The following is an 18,087-nucleotide window of genomic DNA, read 5'->3' as shown; positions in this document are numbered from 1 at the left end:
TACATAAGTGTTCGTGTAAAATAGCGCTGCTGACATACATAAGTGTTCGTGTAAAATAGCGCTGCTGACATACATAAGTGTTCGTGGAAAATAGCGCTGCTGACATACATAAGTGTTCGTGGAAAATAGCGCTGCTGACATACATAAGTGTTCGTGGAAAATAGCGCTGCTGACATACATAAGTGTTCGTGGAAAATAGCGCTGCTGACATACATAAGTGTTCGTGGAAAATAGCGCTGCTGACATACATAAGTGTTCGTGGAAAATAGCGCTGCTGACATACATAAGTGTACATGGAAAATAGCGCTGCTGACATACATAAGTGTTCGTGTAAAATAGCGCTGCTGACATACATAAGTGTATGTGTAAAATAGCGCTGCTGACATACATAAGTTTACGTGGAAAATAGCGCTGCTGACATACATAAGTGTATGTGTAAAATAGCGCTGCTGACATACATAAGTGTTCGTGTAAAATAGCGCTGCTGACATACATAAGTGTTCGTGTAAAATAGCCTATTTTACACGTACACATATGTATGTTAGCAGCGCTATTGTACACATACACCTCCATTTAAGGATGCGCCGTTACTTATGGGCCAGTGCCTTGGACTTGCCCCCCAGGCTAAAAGTTGCCAGCCAGCCCCTGTCTGGCGCCCAATTGGTGCAAACAACTCAGTGTGCTGCACTGCAATACTCATGTACCTGTACCAACATGTGTCTACTTCATATGACTTTGCTATTAAATCTTCATGTGTGAAGACCCTTTGTACACTTTGGGGTCTGTTCAGCAATGATTCTTTTAATTAAAACAAGACGGAAACTGTTATTTCTTCTTCGGGGTCCATGGGATCCACAGCCATTACGTTGGGGTATGAATCCCGGTCACCAAACAGTTAACGCAAACGAGTTCTCTGCTCCCAGGGGTTCCTCCTCATATACCCCACCCCCTGCCTCAAGTAGCCAGTTCTTCCTGTTTGGTGTGTTCACCACATAGACAGTGGGACTGCTGGAGCAGTCCTGCAGACGAGTAACAAAAAAAAAAAAAAGAATTTTACTCTCTATCCCAGCGGGTGGTCTGAGCTGTCCTGGAAGCAGCCTCGCGCCTGATTGGAGGCTCACCGCCACGCGCTGCAACTACCTCCTCCGGCGCCACACCGCTAGCCTTGGCAGGTCTATGGCAGGGGATTCGGCAGGGGCCCTCAGGCCTTGGACTGCAACCGGATCAAGGGGATGGTAGGTAAGCAGGTGGTTCCGGCGTCCGCTGACGCTGGGACCACGTGGCGGTCCGGCCTCCGGTGGTGAGACTGGCCGGAGGCGCGCTGCAGTCAGGAGGCATACAGCTTGTCTCCTAACCTAGACCGCCGGGATATGATGATCCTGACCAGCCGGTGCTTGTGGCGGCGGCCAGGTCAGTTTACCGGGCAGGTCCAAGCAGCATAGGGGAGGTATGCTTCCCTGGCGGCCCCTCCCCCAATCCACACGCTAGTTCAGTCCTCAGGCGCAGTGATTGTGGATTGCTCCTCCCAGCCTCCATATAGGGCAGCCAGAGTGTACGTCCGTTGCTCTCTGAACCCTGCTCCTACAGGACGCTGGGCAGTCTCCCTGTTTACCTTGCCTACTGCTGGTTTAGGTGTTTACAGGGCTCTATCCTACTTAAGCTTAGGCTGATTGTGGTAGTGAGAGCTTATATGCATATGGCTCGCAGAGTATTTATGCATGACATGTGATTGTTGTTTATGGATACTGTTTCTTCTGTATAAGAACTGTAATTCCTGTATACTGTCACTGTCTCTCCCCTTCCCTTGCTACAGGTGTGTGGGTTGAGAGTAGAAAGCAGCATATAGACACTCAGAACCAGTGGCATAGTGTTATGTCTAAGGAGTCTGAGGGTCAGGTGGCGGGAGCTCCGTTGCTGATATCCTGTATAGCCTGCAAGGCAGGTTTGTCCCCACAGGACTTTCTACAAAATGGGCTTTGTGGGAACTGTTTCAGACAGCCACCACACCTATTAAGTTTGCCTGTTTCAGGCCCTGAGCCCACTTGGGCGTAATTTTCTCAGGTTATGGCTCAGGTGGCAGAACGGCTGGCTGCCCCGGTACCACCTGTTTGGGGTTTGCCTCAGCAGATGCACCCTATGCCCATGATGTGGCCGCCTTGGATGGACCCTGGTGCTGGTAAGGTTATGGCATCATCCTCAGGGTTTTTCAGCCTCAGGCTGTCAAGCCAAAGCAACCTAAATCTAGGCGCCATATATCGCCTCATATGGGTGAGTACGCCAGTGCCTCCGAGGAGGAGGAACAGGCACAGGACTCTTCACAGGAGCCTAGCTCCGAGGAGGGTGATGATCATTTTCCAGCAGCCGATGTCCCCTTTCTGATAAGGGCTGTAAAATTGGTGTTAAATATCGAGAAAGGGGATCTTCCGCCTAGGAAAGCCCCCCTGTTTAAGCGCCAGAAAGTGGTTAAGGCAGAATTCCCAAAGACTGAACATTTATTAGAACTTATGGAGGAAGCCTGGGTCTGTCCGGATTAGATAAGCCATTCTTCTAAAAGAATGGCGCTTCTATATCCTTTTCCAGCAGAGGACTTTGCCAAGTGGGAGAATCCACCATCAGTTGATGCACATGTGGCACAGCTGATTAAACGTACCACTCTGCTAATCCCAGCAGTTTCGCTGAAGGAAACCACGGATAGAAGACTGGAGACTTGTCTCAAATCAATTTTTTCGCTGGCAGGAACGGCCACCCGCCCAGCTATGGCCACTGCCTGGGTAGCAAGAGCTATTGAGGAGTGGGCCAAAACTCTAACGGAGTCTTTACCAGATGCCTCTAAGAAGCAACTGGATATGATCTCCTTTATTAGAGAAGGGGCCTCTTATTTGGGAGATGCCGCCTTGGATGCAGGGATCCTTTCCTCTAAGGTTTCAGCAGAGTCCGTGGTGGCACGTAGGATCCTCTGGTTAAGGATTGGAAGGCAGATGCCGGGTCCAAAAAGGCCCTAGAATTCCTTCCATTCACAGGAGGTGTTCTCTTTGGTCCAGAATTGGACAAAATTGTGTCCTCCATGGCAGCCTCAAAGATGGCAAGTTTGCCATCAACAACCTCGTCTAAATTGAGGAGGGCTTCCTTTCGGGGGTTTCGGTCGCAGTCACGGCTGGATCATAAACTGGCAAAAGTCGTCACCCTGTCCGGTACAACAGATGTGTCATTTGGGAGCGAGATTGGACTCCGTGGTGCGAAAATATATTTGCCGGAGGAGAAGATCCTTGCCCTACAATCACGAATACGCAGGTTGCTTCGAAACAGGCAGATATCCGTTTTAATAGTAATGCAGGTCCTGGGGTCGATGGTGGCCACCTTCAGGATGGTGGAATACGCTCAATTCCACTCCAGACCACTGCAGCAATTAGTTCTGTCTCGCCGGAACAAGGATCATCGCACGATCAGGTCTCAGCTGCTGCGTCTCTCTCCAGAGGTATGGTTGTCCCTGACCTGGTGGTTGCAGACAAAGCATCTCAGGCAGGGTCGTCCCTTTTGTGTGCCGGATTGGACATTAGTCAAAACCGACGCCAGTCTTCAAGGTTGGGGGGCGATGACGGGGTCACACACTTTCCAAGGAAAGTGGTCAGTGGCGGAAAGCCGGCTACCTATAAACATCCTGGAACTAACAGCTATATTCAAAGCTTTAGTGCAGGCTCAGGAAATCTTAAAGGGCAGGTCGGTGCAGATTCAGTCGGACAATTGCACCGTGGTCGCCTACCTAAATCATCAAGGGGGCACAAGGTCGGGCTGCCTTGGCAGAGGTATCAAAGATCCTGGTATGGGCAGAGACTCATCTGCCCACGATATCTGCCGTGTTCATTCCAGGAATCCTGAATTGGGAGGCCGATTTTCTCAGTCAGCAAGAGATAAATGCAGGAGAATGAGCCCTACATCCACAGGTTTTTCGGAAGCTTGTGGACAGGTGGGGTCTACCAGAAATAGATCTCATGGCATCAAGAAGGAACAACAAGGTTCCCAGGTACGAATCCTGGACAAGAGATCCGAGAGCCGAGTTTGTAGACGCACTGACAGTAAAATGGCGTTACAAGCTGGTATATCTGTTTCCCCCGTTTGCTCTTCTGCCCAGAGTTGTCAGAAAGATCAAACAAGAGGGCAGTACCATCATATTAATAGCTCCAGCATGGCCGAGACGGTACTGGATCACAGATCTACGGTCTCTCTCCATAGACACTCCATGGCCTCTGCCATTGAGACCGGATCTCTGGATCTGGGTCCCTGCTGGTACCCGGATCTTCATCGGCTATCGCTGACTGCATGGCTCTTGAGGCCTCTGTCTTGAGGAAGAAGGGGTTTTCCGAGTCTGTTATACGGATGATGTTGAAGGCACGGAAACCATCCTCAGCCCGTAAATATACTATAGGGTTTGGCATATTTTCTTTCAGTGGTGTGAACTGAAAAGGTATGATCCACAGAAATTCCTGATATCCAGAGTGCTTGATTTTTTTCAAAGCGGTCTGGAAAAAGGGCTCCGCCTGGCCTCTTTAAGGGTACAGGTGTCAGCTCTTTCAGTCTGGTTCCAACATAAAATTACTCTGAGACCAGATATAAAGACCTTTTTTCAGGGGGTGTTGAGGATTCAGCCTCCCTTCGTTCCGTGGGACTTGACTCTAGTTCTGAAGGTTTTACAGGCTCCTCCGTTCGAGCCTTTAAATTCAATAGACATCAAGTGGCTAACAGCAAAGACGGTATTCCTCCTTGCTATGGCATCTGCACGTAGAGTGTCGGATTTAGCTGCACTTTCCTTCCGGGAGCCGTTCTTGGTATTTCATCAAGATAGAGCTGTGCTACGTACTAGGGAGGGATACCTTCTGAAAGTGGTGTCTAAATTTCATATTAATGAAGAAATAGTAGTTCCAGCATTTCAGGGCACAAGTCTCTCACAAGGTGAGGCTTCCCTGGATGTGGTCCGTGCATTGAGAATTTATGTTAAACGCACGAGCAAATGGAGGAAGTCCGATTCACTTTTTGTGCTTTTTTAAGCGTGGCTGGCCAGCCAGTAAACCGACACTGGCCAGGTGGATTCGCATGGCAATTTCATTGGCTTATACACAGGCTAGTATGCGGGTGCCGGATTCAGTGACGGCACATTCTACTAGGGCGGTAGGTCCATCATGGGCAGCCCGCCGCGGTGCTTCTGCTGAGCAATTATGCAAAGCAGCCACATGGTCTTCCATTCATACCTTTGTCAAAATTTATTCCTTTGACACCTTTGCCTCTCAGGATGCCTCCTTCGGGCGTAGGATTCTCCTCTCTTCCGAGAGCCAGGAGCGTCCCCGCCCGTAGGGTTAGTGCTTTGGGATATCCCCAACGTAATGGCTGTGGACCCCATGGACCTCGAAGAAAAAGAGTTAACAAAGGTATGTCATACCATAACTCTTCTTTTCTGCATTTTTTAAATATGTCCACTATTCAGCAATGGGTTAATGTAGAAGATAACGCAATTAGAAGAAGAAAATAAGAGTTATGGTATGACATACCTTTGTTAACTCTTTTTCTTCGAGGTCCATGGGGTCCACAGGACACCCACCCAGACGCACCTGTAGTTCTGGGGAAGGTTTTCCGTAGTTTCTTCTCTTGAGAGTCTGGACTCGTAAGTATGGGTCTTTTCTTTATTACCCTTAGGTTGTCTCTGCCTGCTTGAGCTTGGTAACGAACTGGCTACCTGAGACAGGGGGTGGGGTATATGAGGAGGAACCCTGGTGCATCCTGGGAGCAGAGAACTCGTTTGCGTTAACTGTTTGGTGACCGGGATTCATACCCCAACGTAATGGCTGTGGAACCCATGGACCTCGAAGAAAAAGAGTTAACAAAGGTATGTCATACCATAACTCTTATTTTCTGCATTTTTTAAGTATGTCCACTATTCAGCAATGGGTTAATGGAGAAGATAACGCAATTATCTTCTCCATTAATTCCCATATCGACATGTATCACACTGTAGAGAGCAAGTCATTGCTCTTTACAGTGCTTTAACACTTTTTGCTATTTAACAAAACAAAAAGCATTAAATTACTCAAAAAATCTTACATTATATAACGCCATCTCAGAATCCTTAATTATCCCAAAACCTGCAGGGACAGAGGGACTTTTCCCATAAGTCCCTGCAGGATCTTGTAACTCTGCCCCAGTCTCCAAATAGGGGCCATAAATGTAATAAATGATAAAAAATTGTGACGATGTTGCCCGATAATATTCGGGGCAACATTGTTACTCTTGCTGAGTAGAGCCCTTAATGTCCCCACCCATGAGCTAGCCTAGACAGAGGATAGTGACAGAGAACTATCTACTCAGGCACCTCACAGCGTTCACAGTGACAGTGAGATTACACGTGCATGCACTATCAGGCTTCAAAAATATTTATAAATCTCTCTAATACAGCAGGTACAACTCTCCACGTATGCAAGTAACAATTGCTAAAGCACATAATTTGGCTTATTAGAAAGCATACCTGCCTTCACATCCAGAATGTCTGGGATACTCCCGGAGTAAATCAGCCTCAAGAATCTACTCACTTTGCTGGGCCCAGGGTCTTGGTATCGCAACCTATGGCAAATCACGTCATCGTGGCCCAGCTGTTCAATGTCACTAATTGTACGATTGTGCGACAGTGCCATAGCGGGGCACTAATGTTGCAGGAAAAGGAAACTAGGCACTAAAGATGTGCCAGGGTGCTCTCTAGGCTGCAGGGTGCCATTCCAGGTACCCTGCATGCCGCATATAGATGCCAACAGGGTAGTGACGGTACTGTCCTTTGGCTTTGAATCCTGGGCAACGGCACCACTTGCAAACACCTTGTTACAGCCCTGTTGAGTGGTGACAGGCAGGGAGAGATGACACAATTTGTAGGCAACATGTTTCCTCGCACCTCACACCTGGACCCCTTCCCTGGGACAATCCAGAGGAAAGGATAACAAATTAGGCAAGTTTGCTGGAAATAGTAATGCAGTTACTGTAAACTGGGTATTTGGTTGAAAAGTGGTTTTCAGTGGATCACGATCATTATTTGGGTGTAGGTCACAGAAGGGGCACTTTTTTATGATTTAAAGTTAATATCAGACTTCCCGTTTTACATGTATAACCTATAGGGTACTTCCTTATCCTTATTGGAGCCCTCCCAAAAACCTATTGTACGCAAAATGCTTTTACTATCCTTATCATACAAATGTTATAACCTACTATCCCCATTTATAGAAGTCACCCACTTCAATTGCTCCTTGAGTAATGGAGGCTGCAGTCACTTCTGCACAGAGACTGGGAACGGTACATCACGGCTGTGTAGCTGTGCCGCGGGGTACCAGCTGGATGATAACTACCGCAGCTGTAAGCCGGCCGGTAAGTCCATGTACTTCTCACTTGTGTCTTCTTCCCTCATGTTTTCAATGATCAGATTTTATCACTTTCTTATATCTACACATTTTGTTTATATATCATTTCTGAAGCTCCTTTAATCTAAAATTCATGTCTTGTTAGTAAATTTACATTTTTATACTTGCGCATATTAAATCTTTTATAAAAGCATTAAGGTCCATTGATAGTCACATCTCCGCAAAAAAAGAGCTATAGACAGTAGGTATTCTGCTACCACTGTAACTCCAGTTACTTTCTTACAAAACAATCCCAGTTCTCTTACATACCAGTATGGGCAGGAATAGTAACCAGCAATACATAACTTTTCTGGTTCCAGTGCTGAAATGATTGGCTGATTATACTGCAGACCACGTGGCTGGCTGGCAGATGCTTTTTTGACAGTTACTTTAAGCTTATATTACTATATTTACTATCTTGGTTTAAACTAATGTGATATAGTGTTTGCACGGGATGTAGTTAGTATGCCAGCGGACGGGATGCCGGCTATCGAAATCCCGGCGTCGGAAGCCCTACCCAGGACTAAAGATGGGTATTGAAATCCTGCCAGCAGTCTAGATCCCGACGTTGGAATCTCGACAGCCGCCATCCCGATCTAAGGTACACCGGGGCGTCTTAGCTGTTAGCCGCGGGTGAGGGTTAGGCACCATGGGGGGGTTAGGGTTAGCCGCGGGGGGGAGGTTAGGGTTAGGCACCACTGGGGGGGGTAGGGTCAGACACTAAGGGGGGGCAGTTACTTTTTGGCACCAAGGGGGGGGAGGTTTAGGTTTAGGCACTAACTGGGAGGGTTAGGCAGGGCCGGTAACAGAAATCTCGGGGCCCGGTACACTGATGTCTCTGGGGGCCCCACCTTCTCACCACCCCTGATCCCGTCCATCCCTCCCCTGCATGTGTGATATGTGAAGCATGAGAATGTTAACTGAAAGATAAGCCAGCCTTTAAATAAAGTAAAAATACACTATGACTTACCACACTGTCTCTGTCACTAACGATGCAGGCTGTAGTTCTTGTCTGCTGTCTCTTGCAAGATCTTCTTGATGACAGTGCTGTGGATGCCTCATGGGTATTAGGGATGGTGTCTGCAGCCAGCCATTCTCAGCCCCTTATCACCTTCCTCAAATTCAGCCTCTCATCACCATCCTCAGCCCAGAAGCCCCCATCACTTTCCTCTGCCCCATCACCATCCTTCATCCCCTTCCTCCGTCCCCAGCCCCCATCACCTTTCTCTGCCCCCTTAGCCTTCCTCCATCTGCAGCCCCATCATCTGCCCCCAGCCCCTGTCACCTTCTTCTGCTCCCTTCACCTTCCTCCATCCCCAGCCCCATCACCTTCCTCTGCCCCCAGCTCCCAGCCCCCATCACCTTTGTCTGTCCCCTTCACCTTTCTCCATCCCCAGCCTCCATTATTATTATTATTATCGTTTATTTATATGGCGCCACAAGTGTTCCGCAACGCCTTACATAGTACATGACCAAAAAAGTGACTTACAAAATACAATGCAGGACAAGGACATGGATAATGTACATTGATACATTGGTGGCCATAACACCGAAGTAAGCATCAGAGCATAAGCACCAAGTGTTTGGTGTCCTAGTGGTGAGTAAGAAGTAGATGAAAATAAAGTAAGGAGAAGCACAAGAGGGTAGAGGGCCCTGTTCGCAAGAGCTTACATTCTCAAGGGGAGGGGCAGACAGACAGGCATGATACAGATGGGAAAGACAGGGAGGAGGGAGCATGTAGCAGCAAGTTAGGATGAGAGCTAGAAAGCATTGATGAAGTAGTGGATCTTGAGAGCCCGTTTGAAGGATTGTAGAGAGGTGGAGAGTCTGATGGGGAGACGGAGCGAGTTCCAAAGGTGGGGAGCAGCATGGGCAAAATCTTGGAGGTGGGGGTGGGAGGAAGTAATCAGTTGGCATGAGAGGCAGCGTGCATTTGTTGAACCAAGAGGGCGGACAGGAGAGTGAAGGGAGATGAGGTCAGAGATATAAATGGGAGAGGAGTGGGTGAGGCCTTTGTAAGCGAGTGTGAGAACCTTGAATTGGGTTCTGAAGGGGAAGGAGAGCCAGTGGAGGGCTTGTAAGAGAGGGAAGGCAGATGTAGAGCAGAAAGATGAGGCGGCAGCACTGAGGACAGACTGGAGAGGAGAGAGATGGGAGTTGGGGAGGCCAGATAGGGGGAGGTTACAGTAATCCAATCTGGAGATGACCAGTGAGTGTATTAGGGTCTTAGTAGCATCCAGGGTGAGAAAGGGTCTGATCCTGGAAATATTTTTGAGATGGAAACGACAGGACTATGAGAGGTTCTGGATATGTGGTTTGAAGTAGAGGGAGGAGTCCAGGATAACTCCAAGACAGCGCACTTTGGGGCTAGAGGAGATATTTGTGCCATCAATTGATAAAGAAATAGTGGGAAGATGATCATCTCAGTCTTAGACATATTAAGTTTAAGAAATCGCTGGGACATCCAGGAAGATATAGCAGAGAGACAGTTGGAGATACAAGTGGGGAGAGAGGTCAGGGGAGGAAAGGTAGATCTTAGTGTCATCAGCATAGAGATGATTATGGAGGTCAAATGAGCTGATGAGTTCACCTAGAGAGGACATATAGGGGAGAAAAGGAGAGGTCCAAGAACAGAACCTTGGGGAACACTTACTGTGAGAGGATGTGGGGCGGAAGATAAGCCATGAGAGGAGACAGAGAAGGATCAGTCAGAAAGGTAGGAGGATAGCCAGGAGAGGGCAGTGTCACGTAGACCAAGGGATTGAAGGATTTTCAGCAGGAGAGGGTGGTCCACAGTGTCAAAAACAGCAGAAAGGTCAAGGAGAATGAGCAGAGAGTAGTGGCCTTTGGAATTGGCAGCAAGGAGGTCGTTGCTGACTTTAGTGAGGGCAGTTTCAATGGAGTGGAGAGAACGGAAGCCAGACTGAAAAGGGTCAAAGAGGGAGTGGGTGGTAAGGCGGTTGTAGACAATCCACTCAAGGAGTTTGGATGCAAAAGGGAGGAGAGAGATGGGTCGGTAGTTGGCGAGAGTGTTAGGATCAAGGGTAGGTTTTTTAAGAATTGGGGAGACAAGGGCATGTTTGAATGCAGAAGGGACAGTGCCAGATGAGAGGGAGAGATTGAGGAGGTGGGCAAGATGTGAACAGGCACAAGGAGACAGGTAGCGGAGGGGACATGAAGGGATAGGGTCAAGGGGGGAGGTGGAAGGGGGGGGAGGACTGGATAATGGCCATGACTTCCTCTCCAGATACAGGGGAGAAGGATGTCAGTGTAGGTAAAATGGAAGGGGAGGGATGATCCGGGAAAGGACGATGTGTACTGGGGGACTGGTGGGATATGATATCCTGACTCCATAACCTTCCTCCATCCCCAGCCCTCATCACCTTCCTCTGCCCCAGTCCAGTCCATCACCTTCTGTCCCTTTCACCTTCCTCCATCCCCAGCCTCCATAACCTTTTTTGTCCCCAGTCCTCATCACCTTCCTCTACACCAGCCGCTATCACCTTCCTCTGCCCCCTTCACCTTCTTCTGTCCCCAGCCCCCATCATCTTCCTCTGTCCCCAGCCCCTATTCATTATCTTCTCTCCCCAATCACCTCAACTACTTAACCAAGGCAGTGGCGCAGCCTGCCTAACGGGCAGGGAAGACATGCGGAGACGTGACCTATGACGTCACGCTGCCATGTTGCTAACTTAATGGTTATGCCCGGCCCGGGCCACAGCTGAGCCACCTGGAAAAGCCCAGCGCTGCCCTGGCCAGGCTGCAAGGTGGCTGGGCGGCGTCTATGGGTCCCTCGGGGCCCGGTACAGGTATACCCTTAGTCCCTCCCTGTCACTGGGCCTGGGTTTAGGGTGCAAGAAGGGAGAGTTAGGGGAAGAAGGGGGGAGGGCTAGTATACTTACCCGACCATAAATAGAATTCTTCCCCCTATTGTTATAATAATTATAATCCTCCCTTTTTTAAATGTTTATTCCTTCCTCTAGTGGCATAATATTTATAATGCCCCCATATTTATTTATTTTTTATATATTATCTATTTTGCCTCTATATTTTTTATTAATTATAACGGGTTGCACTTTTTGCTTATGGTGTATAATAGATTTGTATTCGTTTATGGAGGACGTTTAATATAATTGAATACACATCATTGTATCTTGTTTTTTTCCAAACTGTTTTTCATTTATTTGTTTATTATTTTTATTATAGATAAATTTTGCATTAAATTATACTTTTTTGAATCTTCAGCAACAACAGGTGGCAATTTGATTATAAGGGGTGTTTCTTGGCAGCTGAAAATCCCCATAAGTGCCCCCCTGAACCTGTATATTTTCCAGAGTATTTTCTCAGTGCAATGACACAGGCTGTGCTTGGAGACTGAGGTCCTGATTCACTACCGTACGCAACTGCGTATGCAATAGCGATTACACACGCAGTTCAAGTGAAACGCACTGGCACGCCTGCGTTCGCCCGACAACCCCCCCCCTGTCACCATCCACAAACTGCACTTCCTGTCAATCACTCTGCGATGGGTTTGCGTAGCCTCTGCGATCGCAGTCCCTATCGCAGTGGCTAGTTCACGCACTTCGATGCATGCGCAGAATGCAACAGGCCCTGAGTCCCCAGCGGTCTTGTAGTTTTAGCTAAGGTAAGTGGGTAGCCATAGCTTAAGCAGATCCATTAAATCTTTTGAAGTCACAAACACATCCCATGAATTGAAGGGATCTTAGTTCAGAGAATTATCTTCGTTGCCTTTATAGAAGTGCCTTGGGCAGGTTCATTTAAAGAGCTTAAATCCTTTTTATTATTAATGAATGAGCGCAAGACAGGAGTAGCTTCTTTTATTCCCCATCCTCTCCTATGCCCATGTACACCAATACTATTCCTTTCAGGTGTGGAGGAGCAGTCCAGTATGCAGACCACTGAGCTTGGGAGGAGATTCACACCTGAGTCTTGCTGATCATCCCTATAAGTAATTGGTGATACAAGCAGGGCCGGTGCAATGTTTCCAGGCACCCTAGGCAACATTTCACCAATCGCCCCTGCTCCCGTAAATTCATAATATGCCACACATCAGTCTCCCCAGTTCCCCAGTTAAATAATATGCCACACAACAGTGTCCCAAATATATAATATACTGTATAGAATATTGCACACGGCAGAGTGCCAAAATCATAATGTACCTCATAACACTTCCGCTGTGCCATAAATTAATTGTATGCCACTCAGCCATGAATTATGCTATTCATTTTTTTTTTTAGTGTGGATTTAGCGGCGCCCTCCAGTGGCCGGCGCCCTTAGGCGGCTGCCTAATGGTAGCACCGGCCCTGGATACAAGCCATATAAATCTGCTTGTTGTCATGTTGAACTAGCACTTTCCCTGTTATACAGATTTGTTTTGTTATTGTCCACCCAATATTTTTTTAAAAACAACAGTTATCAAACTCTGCACATTTCTGATCATGTGTTTTACTTTCCAGGTTTAGATAAGATTGCCAACACTCTCGGAATGTCCAGGAAAGTCCTGAATTTTAGGGGGCTCTCCTTGACTCCAGAAAGAGTGGGCCAGTCTCCCGCATGCTGCCCACTTCCCAAGTAAAATAGGCGGCCCGGGGGTTTGATCACGCCATTGAATTGCGTCATCTTGCCGCTGTAAAATGCCACGTATGGTGTGAGAAAATCAGAAATACAATTTTTATCCTAATGAGACCTGACCTACATTGTGGCTAGCTGAGCAGCCGGTCATCATGATGCTAGTTTTATGTGGAGGCCTAGTGCTGTACGCCCCATTGTTATTCTGGCCCTGCTTTTCTGCATCCAGCTACAGTAATAGAGTGGGAAGTCTTAAGGTGGGTACACACCTGACAGATATATCTGCAGATGACGGTCGTTCATACACACTGAACGGCCATCATTTGTGTCTGGGTGTGGGTCCCGGTGACCAGGGGGCATTTCGGGGGGTATCCCGGTGGACGGGGGGGCGTGTCCCACCCCCCTCCCCGCGGATGCCGCTGTGTGTGTACGGTCTGCGAACGGTCTGCAGACATATCTGTCCATCGGCTGTGCAGCACAGGCAATGTGATTTGTCGGTGAACGACGACGTTCACGGATATATCGTGGGTACACACTGGCCGACGTGCAGCAGATATATTGGCCGATCAATTGATGGGCCAATGAATCTGTCAGTGTGTACCCAGCATTAGAAAATACCAAACACTATTGTCTATTCAGCCAACTTTCAAACTTTTGTCCATCCAGGATGAAGCCATCTGGTAGTTTTGGATCAAACTGGGAAATTAAATATTTAGGTTACTTAGAGTCAGCTTTAAGTGTAGATTGAGATTTATTTTGTTTGATTAAACATGCATGTCTTTTCACAATCTATGTTTATTCTCTGTCTAACTTGAGGCTTTCTGCGACTAAGGGTCTGGAATTGGTATTAAATCACTGGAATATATCATGAATGTGAATGCACGCACACTGCAAAAGTACAGTAATGGCGTGCTCTGAGCTTGTAGTCTATAGCCAAGACAAACATGGCTGCTGAAAAGCCTGAAACTCAGCCTCCTGGGGGTCAGCTCTGCAAGTTAATAGTGAGTGATGACTGTGTGCGATTGGTTTCAAAACCTCTAAACCTGCTGCAGCAGTGTTTTTTCAATTCAAACTCTTTTCTCACAAATAAATAATACTTCAGACTAAATTAGAAATGGGGAAGTCTGTACATAAATTCTAATATGTTGTAAGAAAAAAAAAATTATATTAGCGTCTGCTTCGCTAAACACATACTCGTCTACTCTCGCGAAACGTCCAATCTCGAATGGCTCTCCCGGACACCTGGAAAAGTGGGCTAGTCTCCCGGAGACAGCCCGCTGCGGGCTACAACGCATCATTATGGCCCCACCCCCACTTTACAATGACAGTAATCACGTCATGCCCCTCACACCGCTCACTTGACTGCACTGTTGACTTTGCCAATAAACCAATACATTCCTGCCTATAAACCTCTAAGATTCACCTGCCTAGAACCTCTAAGACAAAACCTGCCTATACCTTCTGAAACCACAAGATGTCGCTAATTAGCGCTGTGTTTGATTATACCATTAATGAAATACTGAGACAGTTGAATAGCGGTCTAACGCGCTAAAGATTATTATTCAGGTAAAAGTACAGATGTTACAACGCTATGATCTAATAATGAGCGCAAATAAATTGTACAAACATTAGGTCATAAGGTACAGTTAAAATACATGAAACAGTTATTAAAGATCAAAATACAATGAGCAATATGAGACAGAGAGAGAAAAAGAGACACATCAAAATACAATGAGAGAGATATCAATGTCTGCTGGGAGCATATGTTCAAGATGGCTGGTGATGGTGTGTGTGTGTGTGTGTGTGTTTGTGTTTGTGTGTGAGGGGGGGGGGTTAGGAATGCTTCCTGCCCTATTGTCCAAACCGCATGGTCTACAAACAAACTCCATTATGAAGCTCATTGAAATCTCCCATAATGCCATAGTTAATTAAATATGCAAGCTGGGTATCATATGCCAACACATCAGGCAAACACTGCACCATTTAATATTCCAACATGTACAACACAAGCTGATTCCAATATACAACAATACCATCCTACAACAGACCTCATCCAGTACCCACTAGACCGTGGGGAGGAGGAAGGGCTGAAACACTTGCTCTTCCTTTGTTTGCAAGCCTCATGATCCCTAGGCAAACTCCAATTTGAAAACTCACATTAAGTTTTAACTCTGTAAATCATCCATCCATCAATGATCACAATTATAATAAAGACAATATACCTATCTGACCCATACAACACGATAACTGGGTAGAATTATAATTTCCTTTGTTCACCCCACATGGAAATAGCCATCTCTAATAAACTGCAGACAATATACCTATCTGACCCACACGGCAATTACTTATGACCATTCAAAGCTGTTATTAATTCAACTTCCATAATATATAACTGATACCACCCTATGATTACATTCATGAGTACACAACACATACCAAGCCTATCTCTCCCAAGCAGAGATATTGTTCAAGCACATGGGAAGGCCCTAACACAGAGCACATGGGAAGGCCCTAACACAGAACACATGGGAAGGCCCTAACACAGAACACATGGGATCTCAATCAACCAGCATCAATCATTTACAAATATTACAAAAACTCCATAATCAATCCCTTTCCTGCATGCTGATAACAGACTATTGTACCCTACAGTGTAGATGAAGAGTACAGATTAGATAATATATCATCCACTGTATGCTAACACAGACTCATGAATATCCTTAGAAAACTACAAACCACACACCATGCTAAGCTAATAACAGATTAACACCAAACATAGCTACAGACACCCAAATAGGCTAAATATTGCACATTTTATACTTAGCTATAACCCAGTGGAACTGAGACCCATTTTTCCGTTGTCTTGTGAGGGAGCGAACCTCTCTCTTCCAAAGATCTGCAAGTGTGTCTGCTGGCTGTGTGTTCTCAGGATGTGCATGCTATGTTCCCGTCCCCTTTTACCTGTGAGGTCATCAGAAAGGGAGTATCCTTTTGGTTACCTGAACTACTGTTCCCAGTTAGCTATCTCTATTGATTAGACTGGAATAACCAGTCCTTTGGACAAAAATGTAAACAAGCCTACACCATGTTATTGTCTTTTGGTAAAGGTTAGAAATCTGTTACAGGGCATTTATTGGACAATTCCAAATGGATACAAAAGGTCTCCAACCTCCTTTTGTATCCCCCACATGCAAATCTAAGCTGCTATGGCAAACAACATTTCAAATAGTTATTCTCTCTAACATTCATATTTCATAGCCGCATGTTCTGATCTTCATATTGATGTCACCGGAACGCTGTGGAAACAGAGTAGATCAGTACGGCTCCACACACAGTCCAATTGTCATTTACTAAGCCATAGTTACAGAAAACATTCATTTCTTTATATACTGACATTGCGTTTATAAACCAAGTAATAATTATCCTTTTTGCGTTACGGGACCATTGCTTTTAAATGTATGTATGCGGGGAAAACAGCACTGAATTGCATTGTGTGTCTGAGGGTCGGTGGGGCACTCAGCGAGCAGCACTAAGCTGGAAGGGCATCTATGTGTGTGTGTGGCCATGCCAGTATGATTTCGGGAAGGATCACTAAAAAACTGACTGTGTTCTGTTTAACATTGAGTGTATGAGTTGCAGGGAATTTTGCTACTTTTCAAATATAAGTCTGTGTGTGATATTATACACATAAGTCCATGCATGATGGGCCACATGTACACACACATATATATATATATATATATATATATATATATTACACACATATACACACACACAAGCACACATGTATTTTTCTGATGTTTTTAAACTGCAATTGCAAAATGTGTTTATACAGTGAATTTAATCCTCATACAGGAAGGAGGCTTCCAGCTGTGCTGTCGGAGCCTCCCTGTTTATTCTGCCTGTTTTGGGTTGCAGATGGGCTTTGTATAGGGTTCCAAATGCTAATAAGTTAGTGTTTGTGTAAAACACTGTCTGCCTGTGTTTGAGGAAGGCTGACTATGTACCTTTTTTTTTACAAAATAGTGCTGTGAGATTTTATTTCTAAGATGGAGTCTTGACGCCCTTTACAAGATAGCATTGCGCAGATTCCAATTGCAAACAGATTCTGTCTTCGCCAATTATCCGGTTTTGACAGCACCACCCCCTGCAAAATTACCAACACACTTGGCTGCCCCTTTCCAAAAGGGGCAGCCAAACAGTCGACAACTATGACTAACATTGCAAATGCACCAATCTGCAATCCACTTGGGTACTTATTATCTGCTCTATCCGTCTATTAATTGTATTGGTTTCTGCAATTTTCAGCATTTTCTATACTGTCAGTGAAGCCACAACTCCAGTTACAATCCAGTCTCATCTCAGCCAGATAGTACAAGGCGAGGGAGTCGCATTTCAAGATTTGCAGCGTATTTTCAGAGTCTGCCCGCATATGACTCTTATGCTGGGTACACACTAAACAGATATATCTGCAGATTATGGTTGTTCAGTGTGTACGAACAACCATCATCTGTGTTCAGTGTGTAGGAGGGTGTGGGTCCCGCTGGCGGGGGTGCCTGCCGCTGCATATGTTTGGGCGGTCTGCAGACTGCCCGTACACATTTGCCGATGGACAGATATGTCTGCAGACTGCCCGTACACATTTGCCGATGGACAGATATGTCTGCAGACTGCCCGTACACATTTGCCGATGGACAGATATGTCTGCAGACTGCCCGTACACATTTGCCGATGGACAGATATGTCTGCAGACTGCCCGTACACATTTGCCGATGGACAGATATGTCTGCAGATATCTGTGCAGCACAGCCAATGCGATATGTCTGTGAACGACATCGCTCACAGACATATCGCTGGTACGCACTGGCTGACGGGCAGCAAATATATTGGCCGAGCAATTGATCGCCCAATATATCTGTCAGTGTGTACCCAGCTAAGGGCCTAACTGCAGAGGCCAGGATCTTCAAAAATAATTCAATATTACAGTTTGGTGAGAGTACTTTTGTAATTTCTGTATTGATGTTTTTACATGTGTTGGTGCTGTAAAGAATATTGTACAGTGCTGGGTGCT

At 46.3% G+C, this 18,087-nt stretch overlaps 1 protein-coding gene across 1 annotated transcript in view; it reads left to right on the top strand.

Moving 5' to 3' along the window:
- Nucleotides 1-18,087, top strand: part of LOC148517020 (vitamin K-dependent protein C-like) — a 43,466-nt gene that overhangs the window by 11,925 nt on the left and 13,454 nt on the right. The window contains exon 5 of the mRNA XM_088479266.1: nt 7,255-7,395. Within this exon, the coding sequence (XP_088335392.1) occupies nt 7,255-7,395 (141 nt within the window). The remainder of the gene's footprint in view (nt 1-7,254; nt 7,396-18,087) is intronic.

Source organism: Taudactylus pleione, unplaced genomic scaffold (assembly GCF_031769625.1).
Source record: "Taudactylus pleione unplaced genomic scaffold, aTauple2 ptg000229l, whole genome shotgun sequence".
Taxonomy (NCBI): Eukaryota; Metazoa; Chordata; class Amphibia; order Anura; family Myobatrachidae; genus Taudactylus; species Taudactylus pleione.
Note: the sequence above shows the minus strand (reverse complement) of the source record. Positions and strands in the feature narration are given on the sequence as shown.